Source organism: Artemia sp. Qi Xiang Cuo, chromosome 3 (assembly GCF_049724085.1).
Source record: "Artemia sp. Qi Xiang Cuo chromosome 3, ASM4972408v1, whole genome shotgun sequence".
NCBI classification, from domain to species: domain Eukaryota; kingdom Metazoa; phylum Arthropoda; class Branchiopoda; order Anostraca; family Artemiidae; genus Artemia; species Artemia sp. Qi Xiang Cuo.
In genome coordinates this window covers 70,888,019-70,902,494 of record NC_142796.1, presented here as the reverse complement: position 1 = coordinate 70,902,494, position 14,476 = coordinate 70,888,019, and the positions used below count along the sequence as shown (strand labels likewise).

Genomic DNA, 14,476 nt, shown 5'->3' with positions numbered 1-14,476 from the left:
ATAATAATTGAGAAGTGCTTGAGTTTTCAAACACCTTTGGTCCTCAGTTTTATAGATTATGAGCAAGCGTTCGATTCTGTTGATAGAAGACCTTTAATAAAGGTTTTATCCTTGTACGGTATACCAGACAAATACATTAAGGTGATTAGTGCTATGTACGAGAATAACACTGCTGCGGTTAAGGTAGGAAATGAGGTTAGGAGCTGGTTTTGTATTAAATCAAGAGTTAAGCAGGGTTGTGTTCTATCCCCCTTTATATGGATTATTTTGATAGACGTTGTCTTAAGAAGCACACGAAAGGCAATGGGGGACCTCAGAATGAAATGGGAGGAAAAAGTCTATTGGATTTGGATTATACTGATGATTTAAGCATCCTAGATGAAAGTTTTAGCAAACTAAAGGAACTTTAAGAGGTTTTGTGAGTTCAGGGTGCTAGTATAGGTTTGAAAATTAATGTTAAGAAGACTAAGTCACTGAGGCTAGGAATAAGTGAAGATGAAAAGGTGACGTTGCGTAATGATAAGATTGATCAGGTGGGCAGCTTCACTTACCTTGGTAGCATTATTAGTAACGATGGTGGGAGCAGTGAAGATGTTAAAAATAGAACAGCCAAAGCTCAGGGTGTTTTTTCACTGCTAAAAAAAGTCTGGAAGAATAGGAAGATAAGTCTGCATACAAGGTTTAGAATATTAAAAGCTGCAGTAATGACAGTAGACAAATATAGCTCGGAATCATGGGCACTTTGAAAAGTGGATGAAGATTTTATAGATGTTTTCCAGAGTAATTGCTTAAGGGTTGCTCTGGGTACCCGGCTGACTGACCATATTTCAAACAATAGGCTGTACAAAAGGTGTGGTTCAATACCGCTCTCTAGGGCTATAATGAAAGAAAGGTTGAAATGGTTAGGGCACGTTGTACGGATGAACGATGACAGATTGCCGAAGATTGTTCATTTCAGCCAACCATCTAGAGCTAAACGGAAAGCAGTTCGTCGTCGTCCGGGGTGGGAGGACGTCATAAAGAAAGATTTAAAGGAAATGGGAACTTCGTGGGCGGGTGTAAAAAGGGAGGCTTTGAATAGATTGGGGTGGAGGAGGATCGTGCGTAGCTGTGTTGGCCTCAGGCGGCTTGGTGCTGCGGTGAGTTATTAGTAGTAGTAGTAATAGTTTTAACATCGACAAGTTTCACCCTTTTAAATGAGCAATTTCAGTATTTCCAGAAAGATCATTGGTATAAGGTAATTACATTGGTGAAACATTGGTATAAGGTCTCCTAATGCATTTGTTGAGATCCGCAGGATCAATTAAAAGAATATACTGTTTTTTGGGTAAAAGCTTCGTTTGTGGCGTAAAAAATTGATGTCAAGACTTTTTACGCTAGGAGATGGATTTCTTTAAGGGTATATTGTGATTGCGTTTTTCTGCTTTATCCCTATCGCCCGACAGGCTTAGCTGCATCACATGTGTGTAATGTGTCACATGTGTGCAAGTAACAAGCATAAGCATGTAATATGTATGTGTCACTTAAAAAGGGCACTAGAGCTTTTAATTACCATTCAAATGAGCCCTCTCCAGATTTTCTAGGATAATTAGTTCGATAAAATCACTCCTGGAAACAAACACAAAAACAAATAAGCATGCATCTGTGATTTTTCTTCAGGCATATTTTCTCAGACTCATAGCTTTTGATGTGAACTTCGGAATTTTATATATTTGAAATCAGCATAAAAAGGCCAATTCTTTTGATGCATTAATTGTTATCAAAATTCTGTTTTTTAGATTTTCAGTTGTTATTGGACCAAGTCACACCTTACTTGCAGTTATGTAGCTGATACAGTACATACATAAGATAATTATTTAATTACATACATACACAAGTATGTATATGAACGTTTACAATATTATAAGTATGTACTAAGTATTAGAACCGAAACAAAGATATTTCAATGCCAAAAGGACTTATAAATATGAATACTTAAACCCACTTGCAAGGTAGCAACGATACCCTTGATATGTGCTGATTTATGAGTAGTGCTCGTGGCACTTTTACTCCATAGGTAGTGCTAATAGTTACAACTAAAATAACAGAAAAATACTGAGATTTATTCCTGTTTTTTCTACATTATTAGTTTTTCACAATAGAATGACAAGAAAAGATAACAGAATAAAACAACCTATTTGGAGGAAAAGATACTACCTTCATCTTTCCGCCAAAAACAACGCAAATTTGAACAAATCAACTAATGCAGGTTTTCATCGTTATAGACATAGGTTCCCTGGACAAACAGCTTCTAAAGCCCACATTTTGTTTTGGTTCTCTAAATCTTTTTTGTGCATATTCAGAATTCAATTCATAAATAATACAAAATCCCAATCTTAAGATTTAATTAAATCTTAATAATCTTCTAGAGTTTGTATCGATGAATATTTTTCAATTACACCAGCCAAAAAGAGATTAACCACCTTTAAAGTTTTAGTCCTTGTGCAAAACAGTATTTTGAAAAGATGACATTTTTATGGGTTGTAAAATGGAGTATTGACCCCCCCCCCCAAAAAAAGACGGTTTCTTAATGTAGCTCCATTAGAAAAGAACTTCAAAATGAAAGAAATACTCACATTTCCTGAAAGTAATCAACATGCGGTGGTTGAAGAACATCTAAAGCAGACAATACCTGAAAAAAAAAGGTTTAACTCATTACTTGTACATGTGTTTCCCAAACACAAAAAGTACCCTTATCCCACTCCATGACTAAGAAAATCTCGAATGTTTCAGCACGAGCCCCCCCCCCCCAGAAACCCTTTCACCCTTTTTAGTATTATAAAGGCTGAGCAGTACCAGCTCACCAGATTCAACCAGTGCGTTTGTAAACACTGTGTCTTGAATGAACACTGTAGCAGCTTCATAAAAACACTTGTTGCGTTCCGCAAGCGTGATTCTGACCCACTTACCGAAACATTGCGCTCTTGACGTAGTGACGATTAAAACCAATAAATGAGCAGTACTGCCGACAGCTGAAACTTCTGGTGTATTAAGAAAAGAACCCTTCACAATAAGAAAGTCGGCATCACTGGAGACATGATGAAGTTGAATTCTATTTTTTTTAAGACGTAGCATAAGCAGCAAGATGAACCTCTGCCTGGTGCCTTGTTACTAAGAAATTCTTCCTTCTTAACCGAAAGTGGCATAGAGGGTGTAAAGGGGATCTTACGGCAAGACATCCCTTTTATTCTTTTTCGATGAATTCAGTCTCTGGTGGAATGTCCACAGCATTATGCGCTGAAGATAACGTGTGCATTTCTCATTGATGATTCAAGTAAGCCACATAGATGTCAGAGATATCCGCATAAAATAACTCTACTTACCATGATGTTCTGTGCAGCAGCAACCGTTCATCAATAACGTAGTGGTGAAAAGTGACGGGGAAGACTGGGACAAAACTGAGGCATCCTTTATAGATGGGGTTTGTAAGACGTGCCTTGTCGGGACCTCACATAACTTAAACGCCAATAGAAAATATGCTTCCTAATACATATTGTTTTCTAGTGTGTAGACATAATGCGTAAGTTTTCTTAGTCGAAATCTAAGCATTTTTGAAGAAAAGTAATTTTCGGAATTTTTCCCGTAAAATTTGACTTTGGGCGAAATTGAAGTTTAAAGCAATTTTAAAGCTAATATTTGTTCTCAGGAGATCTGAATACATAGTAACAAAAGACCCTTAAAAAACTCAAAGCGTAAAAATTTATTTTTATTTTTGTGCTTAAATTCGGGCTCTAAGTTCGATTTTGAATTTTTCAGATTTTCATGAGTATTTTAGTGTAAGTAATTTGTTTTATTTGTTCCAGGTTTGACCATCAAGGGCGTATCCAGGATTATGTTCAGGGGGGGTGGGGGTGGTAGTTACGAATCTTTTTATTCGAAAACGCATCAAAAATTTATTTATATGCATTTTTGTTAAGTTTTACTAGTCGAACTCAAATTTCGCATGTTATAGAGTTTGAATCCCAATAACTTTTTATGAAAAAGATATATAGCCCACCTAAATGTACAAGATATATTCCCTTTTTTCACCCAAATAAAGTTCCAGTTCATAAATATTTCTTTCCAATCGAACCTTAATAATCATTGAAAAAAATGTGGATCAGTTTTGAAGTGCATCAAAAAGTGAAAGGCTAAACTAAAATTTTATTTGCTATATAGAGAATGCTACGGTTTTTATCTAGGGTGTCTCAAAAGAACGCCAGACGTGAATATGCTAGAAACCCATTTTATGACTATACAGCACAAAAGTTAGCCTGGAAAACAAAGACGCACGTCTACTGGGGATTCATTTCTCCATTAATCTCTCTTGGAATAACCACCTTGAACCTCATAAGCAAGAAAGCTGGGAGTTACTCTTCGCTGCAAAAACCTTCTTCCATCCAGCTCAATTATCCTATTCTACAAGTCCTGCATCAGACCCACATCTGAATATGGATGCCCGCTATATGCTGGTGCTCCGAAAACACTGTTGGCATCACTCCAGAATAGGGCAAAGAAGATGGGCTGCACCTCTACACATGAGTCACTCCATCTTGTAAATAAAAAGTTTGATGTAGGGTCCATGGCTATTTTCTACAAATACATGAATTCACCTCCCTCAGACAAGCTCTCTCGCATTAAGCCTCCCTTTGTCCAGCCGACAAGGCAGATACGAAAGCACACATCTCGGTTCAATTATCTAAAGGAGGACACGCCAAGAACCGAGTACTTCAGGAACAGCTTCATCCGGCGTTGCACTTCTATCTAGAACGATCTTCTAGGGGATGTTATTCCTGCAAATCCCTCTGTTGACTCCTTCAAAAGAGGGTTCAACAAACATTTAAAACCTCAAGAATTCGGAACGAGGTAAAATAATACCAATATATCAGATACCTCTAAGTACTTGGTGCCGTGATTATAGAAAAAAAACAGGCTCTTTAAATCCGGCATTCTTTAAGAGATAACATTTATTACGCTATATGCCACTGCAATCTTCATTTATTTTAGACGGTATCACGCTTAGCCGGGGTAAACAAAGCCACGATTTTATGTGATAAACTTTGATCTCCGTTGTTTTTGGCGACTTGAAAATTACCGTGGTAGATTTTACAGTATTTCAAAAACACGCGGACATCGGTTAATCGCCGATTTAAGTTACGGAAAAACTTACTGGAATACACCAATTGCAAACAAAATGAAAACTGAAAAAATCAGAAAGAGATTAAGCTTACATTGAAAAATAAAACTTATTTAAAATAAGCTTGGTAACAAATTTCTCGTTGTCGGTCTGAGGCTACCGCAAAAATTCTTTGGTGTCAACTCGTTATATTTTCAGATGAAATATCACGACATTTTACTTGCTGTCAAATTCAATGATAATCACAAAATGAAAATCGCAGCTTTGAAAACCCCGGATCAAACGTGCGTAAATCGCATGATGGAAAAACTGAATTCTTCAAGAAGCGGTAAAGATTGTACTGCATGTACGCATTTTAGTATAGAAATGGCAACTTTTCTTTATTTACACAAGAGGTCATTTAGACTTCCTAGAAAGCCGTGACTAAATTAGGTATACGTGAAGTTATTTCCAGTGAAAATTACCTATTGTAGGTATAGATGGAAGAGGCACTCACTCATTATTCTTGGCAAAACTCTCAGTCAAAATAAGAACAACAAAAATTCACCATTTTTAGCAGCCAGATTAGCAGTGAATATGGTGCAATTGCAATGGAAATATCGGTCTGCACCAAATTATGGAAAAACAAAATTAGCCATGTTTGGAAGTCACATTAATAAGAAAAATCTTACAAGTTCAAAATCATAAAAAGTAATAAGGCCTATACTGCCAAAAATGTCAAACTTTTTGAACCAATGTTAGCATGAAGATAAAAGCGACAGAATAAAATAAAAAGTCCACAAATTAAAAAATAAGATTACAAATCTACTAATAAAAACAATATAGAATAGAACCCAAGAAGATATACAGTCATTTCTTTTTACAACTGAGGACATCTACAAACGTGCAGACAAAAGCGAAAATCTCAGCACAGCTGTTATTCGCCAGGTTGGCAGCAGAAATTCAATACGTCTTGAGATATAGTATACAAATATTAGCAAAGAATAATAAAAAAAACACAATATTTTTAGCTTTGTTTGGCTATTAGCAAACTGACGTTTTTTTTATTCATTTATTTTATTTTCTTACAATGCATTTTGCTAAAAACAAAGAACCAACAGAAGAAAAAACTTCTCATCATGGGCTCAATTTTGCCAGGAATGAAAACAGAAAGGACGAAAATAGAAAAATAAACCACTCATCGGTTTAGTTTATTGAATACGAGTCCCATACCCCCCCCCTGCATAAAAAGAAGGAAAAGGCATTGCACCTTCTGAATTATCAAAGCCGAGATTAGCACCAAGACAAACAGATATACTGCTTCTTTAGCACATATCTATAGAGAGCAGGAAAGACAAATAACATTTTCAAAACAAAGCAAAAAACGAAGCTTACATTTTCATGCTTAAAGAAGCAGAGCATTTTAAGCTCTCGAAAAACCCGCTTCGATGAGACCAAAGACTGAAAGACGTTTGGCATTTTCTTTAAGGCAACTCTTTTTCCGTTTCGAGGATCCGTTACTGACCTGAAATAAGGATACAGAACTAATTATTGCGAGTGGCAAATGAGTTTTTAGAATAGTCAACACTGAAATTCAAAATGGAATTTTAACAGATAATGCCATCAGTTTCAATAATAGCACTGTGTAAAAAAAAAAAAAAAAAAAAAAAAAAAAAATACCCACAAAAAGAAAATAAAAAAAATAAGTTGTTACAAAAAAATCCATTAGTGATACAAACATTAATGATGAAGACCGCCCAAATACATGATTACTTTGCACATTGATAAAGTGTAGTATAGCTGTTCTTCACTTATAGTCCTTGTGGATTCAGTCACCGTACCAGTTTCATAAAATATCTAATAATACTAATCCAATTTAACTGTCTTTGTGCAATTTTTCACTTTCCCAGTAATTAAAGCAATCAAAGAGACGGAACAGAGAGAAGAAGGGGAGATAAGAGAGAGAGAGAGAGAGAGAGAGAGAGAGAGAGAGAAGAGAGAGAGAGAGAGAGAGAGAGAGGCAGATAAGTGGAAAAAAACATCAATATTTTGAAATAGACGAATATTTGGATCCTAAAGCTGAAACTGCTACCCAAAATTTAGTACATATATAAAAAAAATTACCAAACGACTCCAAAGGCTCCATATCCAATAGGTCGGTCAGGTATCGCTTCCTGGGTCCCTGTAACTGAAGAGCTAGTTTGTGGTAAATTTGCAGTTGCATAGTTACTCGTTTGCTGCTGAACAACTGCGTTCTGAGCTGGAATGTGTCCATTTAATCTGAAATTCAATATTTGCCTCAATTAAAAACAAAAGGCCAATCGCACCAACGATAAAAAGAAGACATTAGGGTTCACAAGGTACATTGTAAATTCACGTATTCTTGAAGTGACACTTCAGTTCAGCCCACTATTTGAAGTGAAAAAACCCACATTGTTGAAACTTAATGAATCACTTACTAAATAGTGAAACCCAACTGGATTCCATCCTATAAATTTGAATGCCAAACTTGGCACCATCAATTTGTGCACGAAATATAGTTCAAAGAAACATTGTTGTTGATAAGATCTTAATAAACAGATCTAAGGGCAATGCTAAAGGGTTTAAAAGTATGCCATCTGGCAGAAACATCCTTCTATATCTTTTTCTCGGATTTTGAGAGGTAGACCGAGAGAAGCAAGGTCTAGGGGGGGGGAGCGAATTACTCCAAGAGTGGGTAAATAAATTAAAGGAACATTCTCAAACAGTATAATTTAGGACACAAACTTTTTAAGGAGTTTGCAGAAGGAGAATTTGGCATTCACTTGTGATATCATTAATATGGCAATTCCAATGCAGTCTACTTTGTCCCAGTAATTTCAAAGAACTTACCGGCCCTTTTAGAGGGATAGGGCGAACGAACGAAGGGCGACTTTAAGAAAGTCAATTGTTAAAATTGTTGACTGAAGGATCAGTTGAATCTGTTGGCTACTTTTTAAATTTTTATAACGCGTCTCTGTAACTGCAAGATCATCAAAAATCGAATCTATACTAAAAATCAACAACAAGGTTGTTAATCATAACAAGGAATAAAATTAGATCAAACGGTTTTCCCCAGGACACATAATTGCAAATTAGGAAAGGACTAGGATGTAGGCATAGGTTTAAAACTACTTGTGTTCTATCAGAGAGGAAAGACACGAATATTCTAATTGAAGAGGGGACAGCACTGAGAAGTCGGCTCGGAGTAGTCCCGAGTCACAAAAAACTTGCCTTCAGGATTTGACTAACGCAGCTCTAAAGGGGCTGTGTAGCTTCACCTTTTTCCGGGTATACAAGTTGGGAAAAAATTGGCTTTAACGGTTGTTGGCCAAATGGAGAATGGCTTTAACGGTTTTCCCCAGGACACATAATTGCAAATTAGGAAAGGACTAGGATGTACGCATAGGTTTAAAACTATTTGCGTTCTATCAGAGAGGAAAGACACGAATATTCTAATTGAAGAGGGGACAATTTGATAGCTAGTTAAGTATATTTCTACCAGTGTATTGAGGTTAACTAAATTAGCAGCTTTTTGTAAGACCGCTGCTATAAGACTGAGGCAGGTATTAGGTTTTTCAATTTGTTACATACTGTGCCTCTAAGATGAACAAGATAGTGGGTAAAATGTAAGTTTTTGAACGTTCAACATTCGGAGTTATCTTTTCTTTCAACTACTCAGGTAAAGAGCTTCATACAATTTGGGAAAAACGGGAGTAATGGGTTGGTCACCATCAAAATCTTGCTTCTTAGGGTTTTTTTTTATAGAAGTAATAAAAGCTAAGTCTTTCAATTTAGGAACTTACCAATAGAGGCAATTTTATATAAATTAAAATAAAAAATTTGAAACATTATACATTGGCAAGAGCTTTAATTAGTCTTATTGGAATATCTAGTGGACAAGTGCTCCACTTTCTTCTGGTGTTAACTTTATGCTCCACATTAAAGAACGAAATAATGGGGAAGCTGAGAGACATCACAATAATCTTGAGAATCTATAGAGAAGGGAGGGAAAAGGATTTATTCAGGTTACAAGCTGTCTCTAAGGGTTCTCCTTCAAGACGGAGATTTGGTTCAAGTTCAAATCATTGTTTTTAACAACCACAAATAAATAAACAAATAAATAAGGAAAACACTTTTGCACTGGAGAAAAACCTAAAAAAATAATTCTAAAAAATAATTTTAATTTTATTTTATCATTGTTTTGGATTAGAAGCATACACACCTTTGACTAAGCAAATTTATGTATAAAAAAAAAAGAGAGAGAGAGAGAGAGAGAGAGAGAGAGAGAGAGAGAGAGAGAGAGAGAGAGAGAGAAAGACAGAGAGGGAGAGACTGAGAAAAAGAAAGAGAGAAAAAAGGTTACCTTTGATAATAATTTGCAGATGGGTTCAGCATATGTGGTTGACCTTGCATGGCAGCAAGGAATGACTGCATATTCTGAGCATGGGGGGTCCCTTGGTAGGCGATCCCCATTCCAGACGTCATTGACATTGCTTGCTGCATTTGAGCTATTGCTGATACTACTATTTATTTCTCCATCAACTATTTCGACAATGGCAAAATACTGAAAAGACAAATATTGCTTTGAAGTATGTATTTAATGAAAAACTACAAAATACCAAGATCTATTTTTCCCTATGTTTAACCCCCCCCCCAAAAAAAAAACTAGAAAATCATGTGTGCTCACACTAAATAGATAGCAAATCTATCTCACTAAGTCAAGATGGTACTAGACAAGTTCACTATTCAGAACAAACACGAGTTTCCAGTCCTTTCAAAGGGTCAGAACTGGCTTAGCGGTAGAGCATACTGGATAGAATATATATCTTCCTAATGAAGAGAGATTAAAAGCTAAATTCGTAATCTCTGCATATTCAATGATTTCGCCTGATGGAAGATTTGGAACAATGGGCCTAAAGCGGTTTTTTGGACACCCTAATAGAGAGGTGCAACTATACGATTCTCTACTCGCGTTAGTTTTATGTGATAAACTGCATATACTAACGGTTCGTTTTTATATAGGCTACCACGTTTTTGTCTAGGGACAAATAGTATACTGCACACAGACATAGTATAGGCTCTGGGACAGGTAAGCTATATGAATACCCATGTAGTGGTTCTTGGAATTTTTGTTCCATGGTATTCTGGCCCTATTTGAACCAACATGACTGTTTGACGGGCAAAAATGCTAAGAATCTTAAAGAAGCAATATACCTTTAAATACTGATTTGACTTAACCCTGTTTTAACCCTTAACTGGCAGGGTGGGGTCTAATAGACCCCAGCTCACAGTGTTTTGTCGATCTCGTACCACCAGGTTACAAGCTGTCTCTAAGGGTTGTCCTAGGAGGCTGATATCACGTATATTCTTCAGACCAGTTGAGCTCTGAATCGAGGTGAAAGTACATCTTGACATCACTTACAGTAGCGTAGATATAGGGCTCTGGGGTCTGTCAGACCCCACCCTGCAGTTTGTGTAACTTTTTTGTGGCTTAGCAGATAAACTAATTTTAATTTTTATTAGCATTTTAGAGAAAAGTTACCTTTGTTCTAAGCTATTTAAAATAATATGAGGCTAGACCCTTTAGGAATTTAATGAAACAAGCATTTGTTAAAAGACCAGGTTGTTTGTCTTTCAGAAATGAAGAATATTGTAATTGACTCTTGAAAACCAACAAATTAAAGCATACTCTTCAGTGAGCAAGTACTGGACAATAAACCTTCGTTTTTTCCTTATAACCTAAACTGGGTTTGACTTCAGATGATGCAACGCCCTTCATTGATCTGTGTGACTATTTTAATTTCACCTTAACATCTTTTTCACTGGTTTTGTGCCCAAAATCTGTAATTTCAGAATTTGAGTAAACTAGAGAAGCCAAGACAGTTTTATAGTAGAATAATAAAGAAATGATGACAGTTGGATTGATAAAAGATAAAACGTAAAACCAATGGATATAAAATTAATCCGTTTGTAAGCCTGTAACAAAATATCATAACAAAAAGGGAAATAAAAGCACTGTAAAAGTTTACCCAAATTGTGTTTATCTTAAAATAATAAAATTGGTCTTGGTAATTTACAAAAAAACATAGGTAAACACAACAAAAACAAAAAAGAATTATTTGACACAACAAAGAGTTATTTGATTTAACAGTCTCTGCTGTAATGCTATTTTTTTTTTTTTTAACTGGGATCTCTTCCTAATACTTTGGGAGTCGTAATGCGTCAGAGATGTAAATATTTATACCCAGTTGACTTCGAAGAAATGCAAACCTTTTTAGGCCTTCTGTATCTCTTTGGAGTATTCAAGTGAGGCAGTGAGGATTGCGAAAGTATCTCTGGAGATGACGGAGCTGTGCAGAACATTTTCCGCACTATGATGAACCTGAAGTAATTCCAGTATTTGGAAAGTTGTCTTCGGTTCAATAAAAGGCACACAAGCCACGAAAGAAGTGGACCTCTAGCCCCCATCAGAGAGGTTTTTGACCTCTTTGTCACTAACTGCAAAGCAAATTACTCACCAGTTGAGTACTTGATGAAATGCTAGTTGCAATTAGAGGACAGTGCAAATTTAAGATGTACATTCCCTCAAAACCGAACAAAGTATGGAATGAAAAATCAATGCCTAGCGGTCTTGAAGACATTCTATCTGTCTGCTGGTTCACATTTGTAGAGCTTATAGAAATGCTCAAACCCTTGGGAATTACCTATGTAGGCACAGTGAGAAACAACAAAATAGAATTCCCACCCATTTCCTTGCTAGTCATACATGGGAACCCAACTCATCAATCTTCAGGATTAGAGACCATCTGACCCTGGTGTCGTTTGTTCCAAAGAAAAACAAGCAGTAATTCTTGCTTCATCGATACACTTTTCACCAGATATTGATCACGAAAATAGTAAACTAGATAACCGTGACGTACAACCCAACAAAAAGTGGAGTAGACTCTCTAGACCAAAGGTGTTCTAATTACACGACCAGCTGCCGGACGAGAAGATGGTCCATGGTGGTGTGGCATGGTGGTGTGTGCGATCATGAACATAGCTGGAGTCAATACCAACGTCATTCTGAGCTACTCAAGACCCCAAGAAAATGGCTTGACCCAAAGAAAAATGCTGATAGAGCTAGGACGATACCTCATCAACCCACAACTTAGGATCAGAGAAACCCTTCAAACTATCCCACGAGAACTGCGTTTTTGGATCGACAACATTACAAGATTTTCAGCTGAGAATGTCCCCCAGGTGTCTTCTTCACGATCCACTGACCGAAAACGTCGTTGCATCATTTGCCCCCGAAGAAAGGACAAAAAATCAAAGTATACGTGCAGTGCATGTCGAAAAAGGGGGCGTATGGAACATGCCAAGTTCCTATGCCTCAAATGCGACTAGTGGGATGATTTTTGTATTTTAGTGTATCTAATTGATATATCTGAGTGTTTAGTAAGCGAAATGGCAATACATTTAAAACGGCATTTTTTCGAATTTTTAAAAACTGGGTTCCAGAAGACCCCACCCTGCAGTCAGTGTAACTTTTTTTCACCCCGCCAGTTAAGGGTTAATAATCTAGGGCTACAGACTATGGATGGTAGCACACAAGACCACTCTTCTCTAAAAACGTAAAAATCTTTAACGTGTTGATTATATTTTAGGGTTCACATACATGTTGAATTTTGTAGCGTAATACCATCAACACCACACCCCTCTGTGGGGGAGTTTAGTTCCCATTTCCAAAATTGTGCTAACATCTATTTGATAATGGAATTTGATGAGCAAATTTAAAATCAATACATTTTACATAGTTAGAATCAACAGATGAACAGATTTTGTTGTTGCATACATTTTAATCAAAACTTCAGAAACAAAACGTCTCTCAAAGTCTGGATTCCTATTGACAAGGGTCACTCTTCACTTACAGTTCATTAACTCGAAGGGTGTTTTCCAAAACCCGAATACTAACCCCATTAATGATAATTAATTATTTGTTCTGACCTTCGTCTTCGTCCTAATATAGGTCAGAACTACACCACTTTTGTTTTCATAATAGGTAAAAGGTGTTAACATTTCCACTCTTTCTGCACTTATAACACAAATAATTGACCAGGTTCTTTTATTGGCAATAGTTTTGGAACGCAAATAATAATAAATAATCAATTACTGTTTATGATAATTTCCTTTTGGGACACACCCGAAGTGTTTGATTCTAGGCTTTCTTAAATGTGAGAGATTAATGCTCCCCTCTTCAGCCCTGTTTCTTGCATTCAAGAATGTTCGTATAATAATGTTTCCAGAATGATAATCATCCCTTAAAACTGACCCCCTCCAAATATTTATTAAGAGGGGAAGGGGAGTTTGAGATATCAATATTGAACTATATGGTCATCAGTTTAACTTTCAAGTTAAGATTTCTTTGAACAAATCTTTGTTTATAGGGATGTCTCCACTGGACGCAGGCTGGGAGACTGGAGGTCGAAGGCCCCCCCCGCCCCGACACCCCGGGAAACAAGAACACATACTCTTCCGTCTGAAGACTCGCAGAGAATTAGAAAACTTGTGCATATTTTTGAGGCTTCAGGCTCCCCCCCCTCCATAAAGATCCACTATCCTCCACCATAGTAGCTGATGTTCAAGTATACACAACCTTAACTAACTTTATCAGGCCTCAAATGAATCTACTAAGTTAAATGTAGCTTGAAAATAAATGCCTGATATTAATTATTTATCTTGTATGGACTACATACAGCTTTAGGAACGACTGTGACACCGCGAGGCCACGCTTCCACTGAAAAATGGAAAGCTCAATACAGCCTATATTTTGTCGATAACTTTAAATCGAGTGGCTATCATAGAATTTTCAATACTAGAAAACACTAATCGTGGTGACACAATCCTTTTTTTGCTACGTAAAAAGTGCACTAAAACTTTAATGTCTAATCAAATAAGTCCTATTCCGATTTTCTAGAACTATTGTTTTGAAACGAATACCCCCCCCCCAAAAAAAAAAGAAAAACACAAACATATCCATGATAATTCTTCTTTAGAAAGATCCAAGGTTTCGCATTTTTGTAGAAAGGTACTTAAGACCTCTAAAAAAGAGTTCTATGATATGCTGAATTTGATGGTGTAATTTTCATCAAGATCACTTGTCTTCTGGGGGTATTTTGCCCATTGCTGTCAATTCACGAAAATACGGAGGAGAGGGGGGGATTGTGTTGTTCAAAGTCTAGGAAGGGCTTTTTTCAATAAAAATACCAAAAGAGGGATTTATAATGAAAATACCAAATAAAGGTGTTTTTTTTTTCAAAATCAAGGGAGAAGTACAAG

At 36.5% G+C, this 14,476-nt stretch overlaps 1 protein-coding gene across 1 annotated transcript in view; it reads right to left on the bottom strand.

Annotated features, from left to right (window-relative positions):
• nmo (serine/threonine-protein kinase nemo) overlaps positions 1–14,476 on the bottom strand; it is a 67,025-nt gene that overhangs the window by 30,212 nt on the left and 22,337 nt on the right. The window contains exons 2-5 of the mRNA XM_089087111.1: positions 9,519–9,719; positions 7,259–7,414; positions 6,530–6,659; positions 2,616–2,671 (exon numbers count right to left, since the gene is read on the bottom strand). Coding sequence (XP_088943237.1) covers positions 2,616–2,671; positions 6,530–6,659; positions 7,259–7,414; positions 9,519–9,658 — 482 coding nt within the window. The 5' untranslated portion in view covers positions 9,659–9,719. The remainder of the gene's footprint in view (positions 1–2,615; positions 2,672–6,529; positions 6,660–7,258; positions 7,415–9,518; positions 9,720–14,476) is intronic.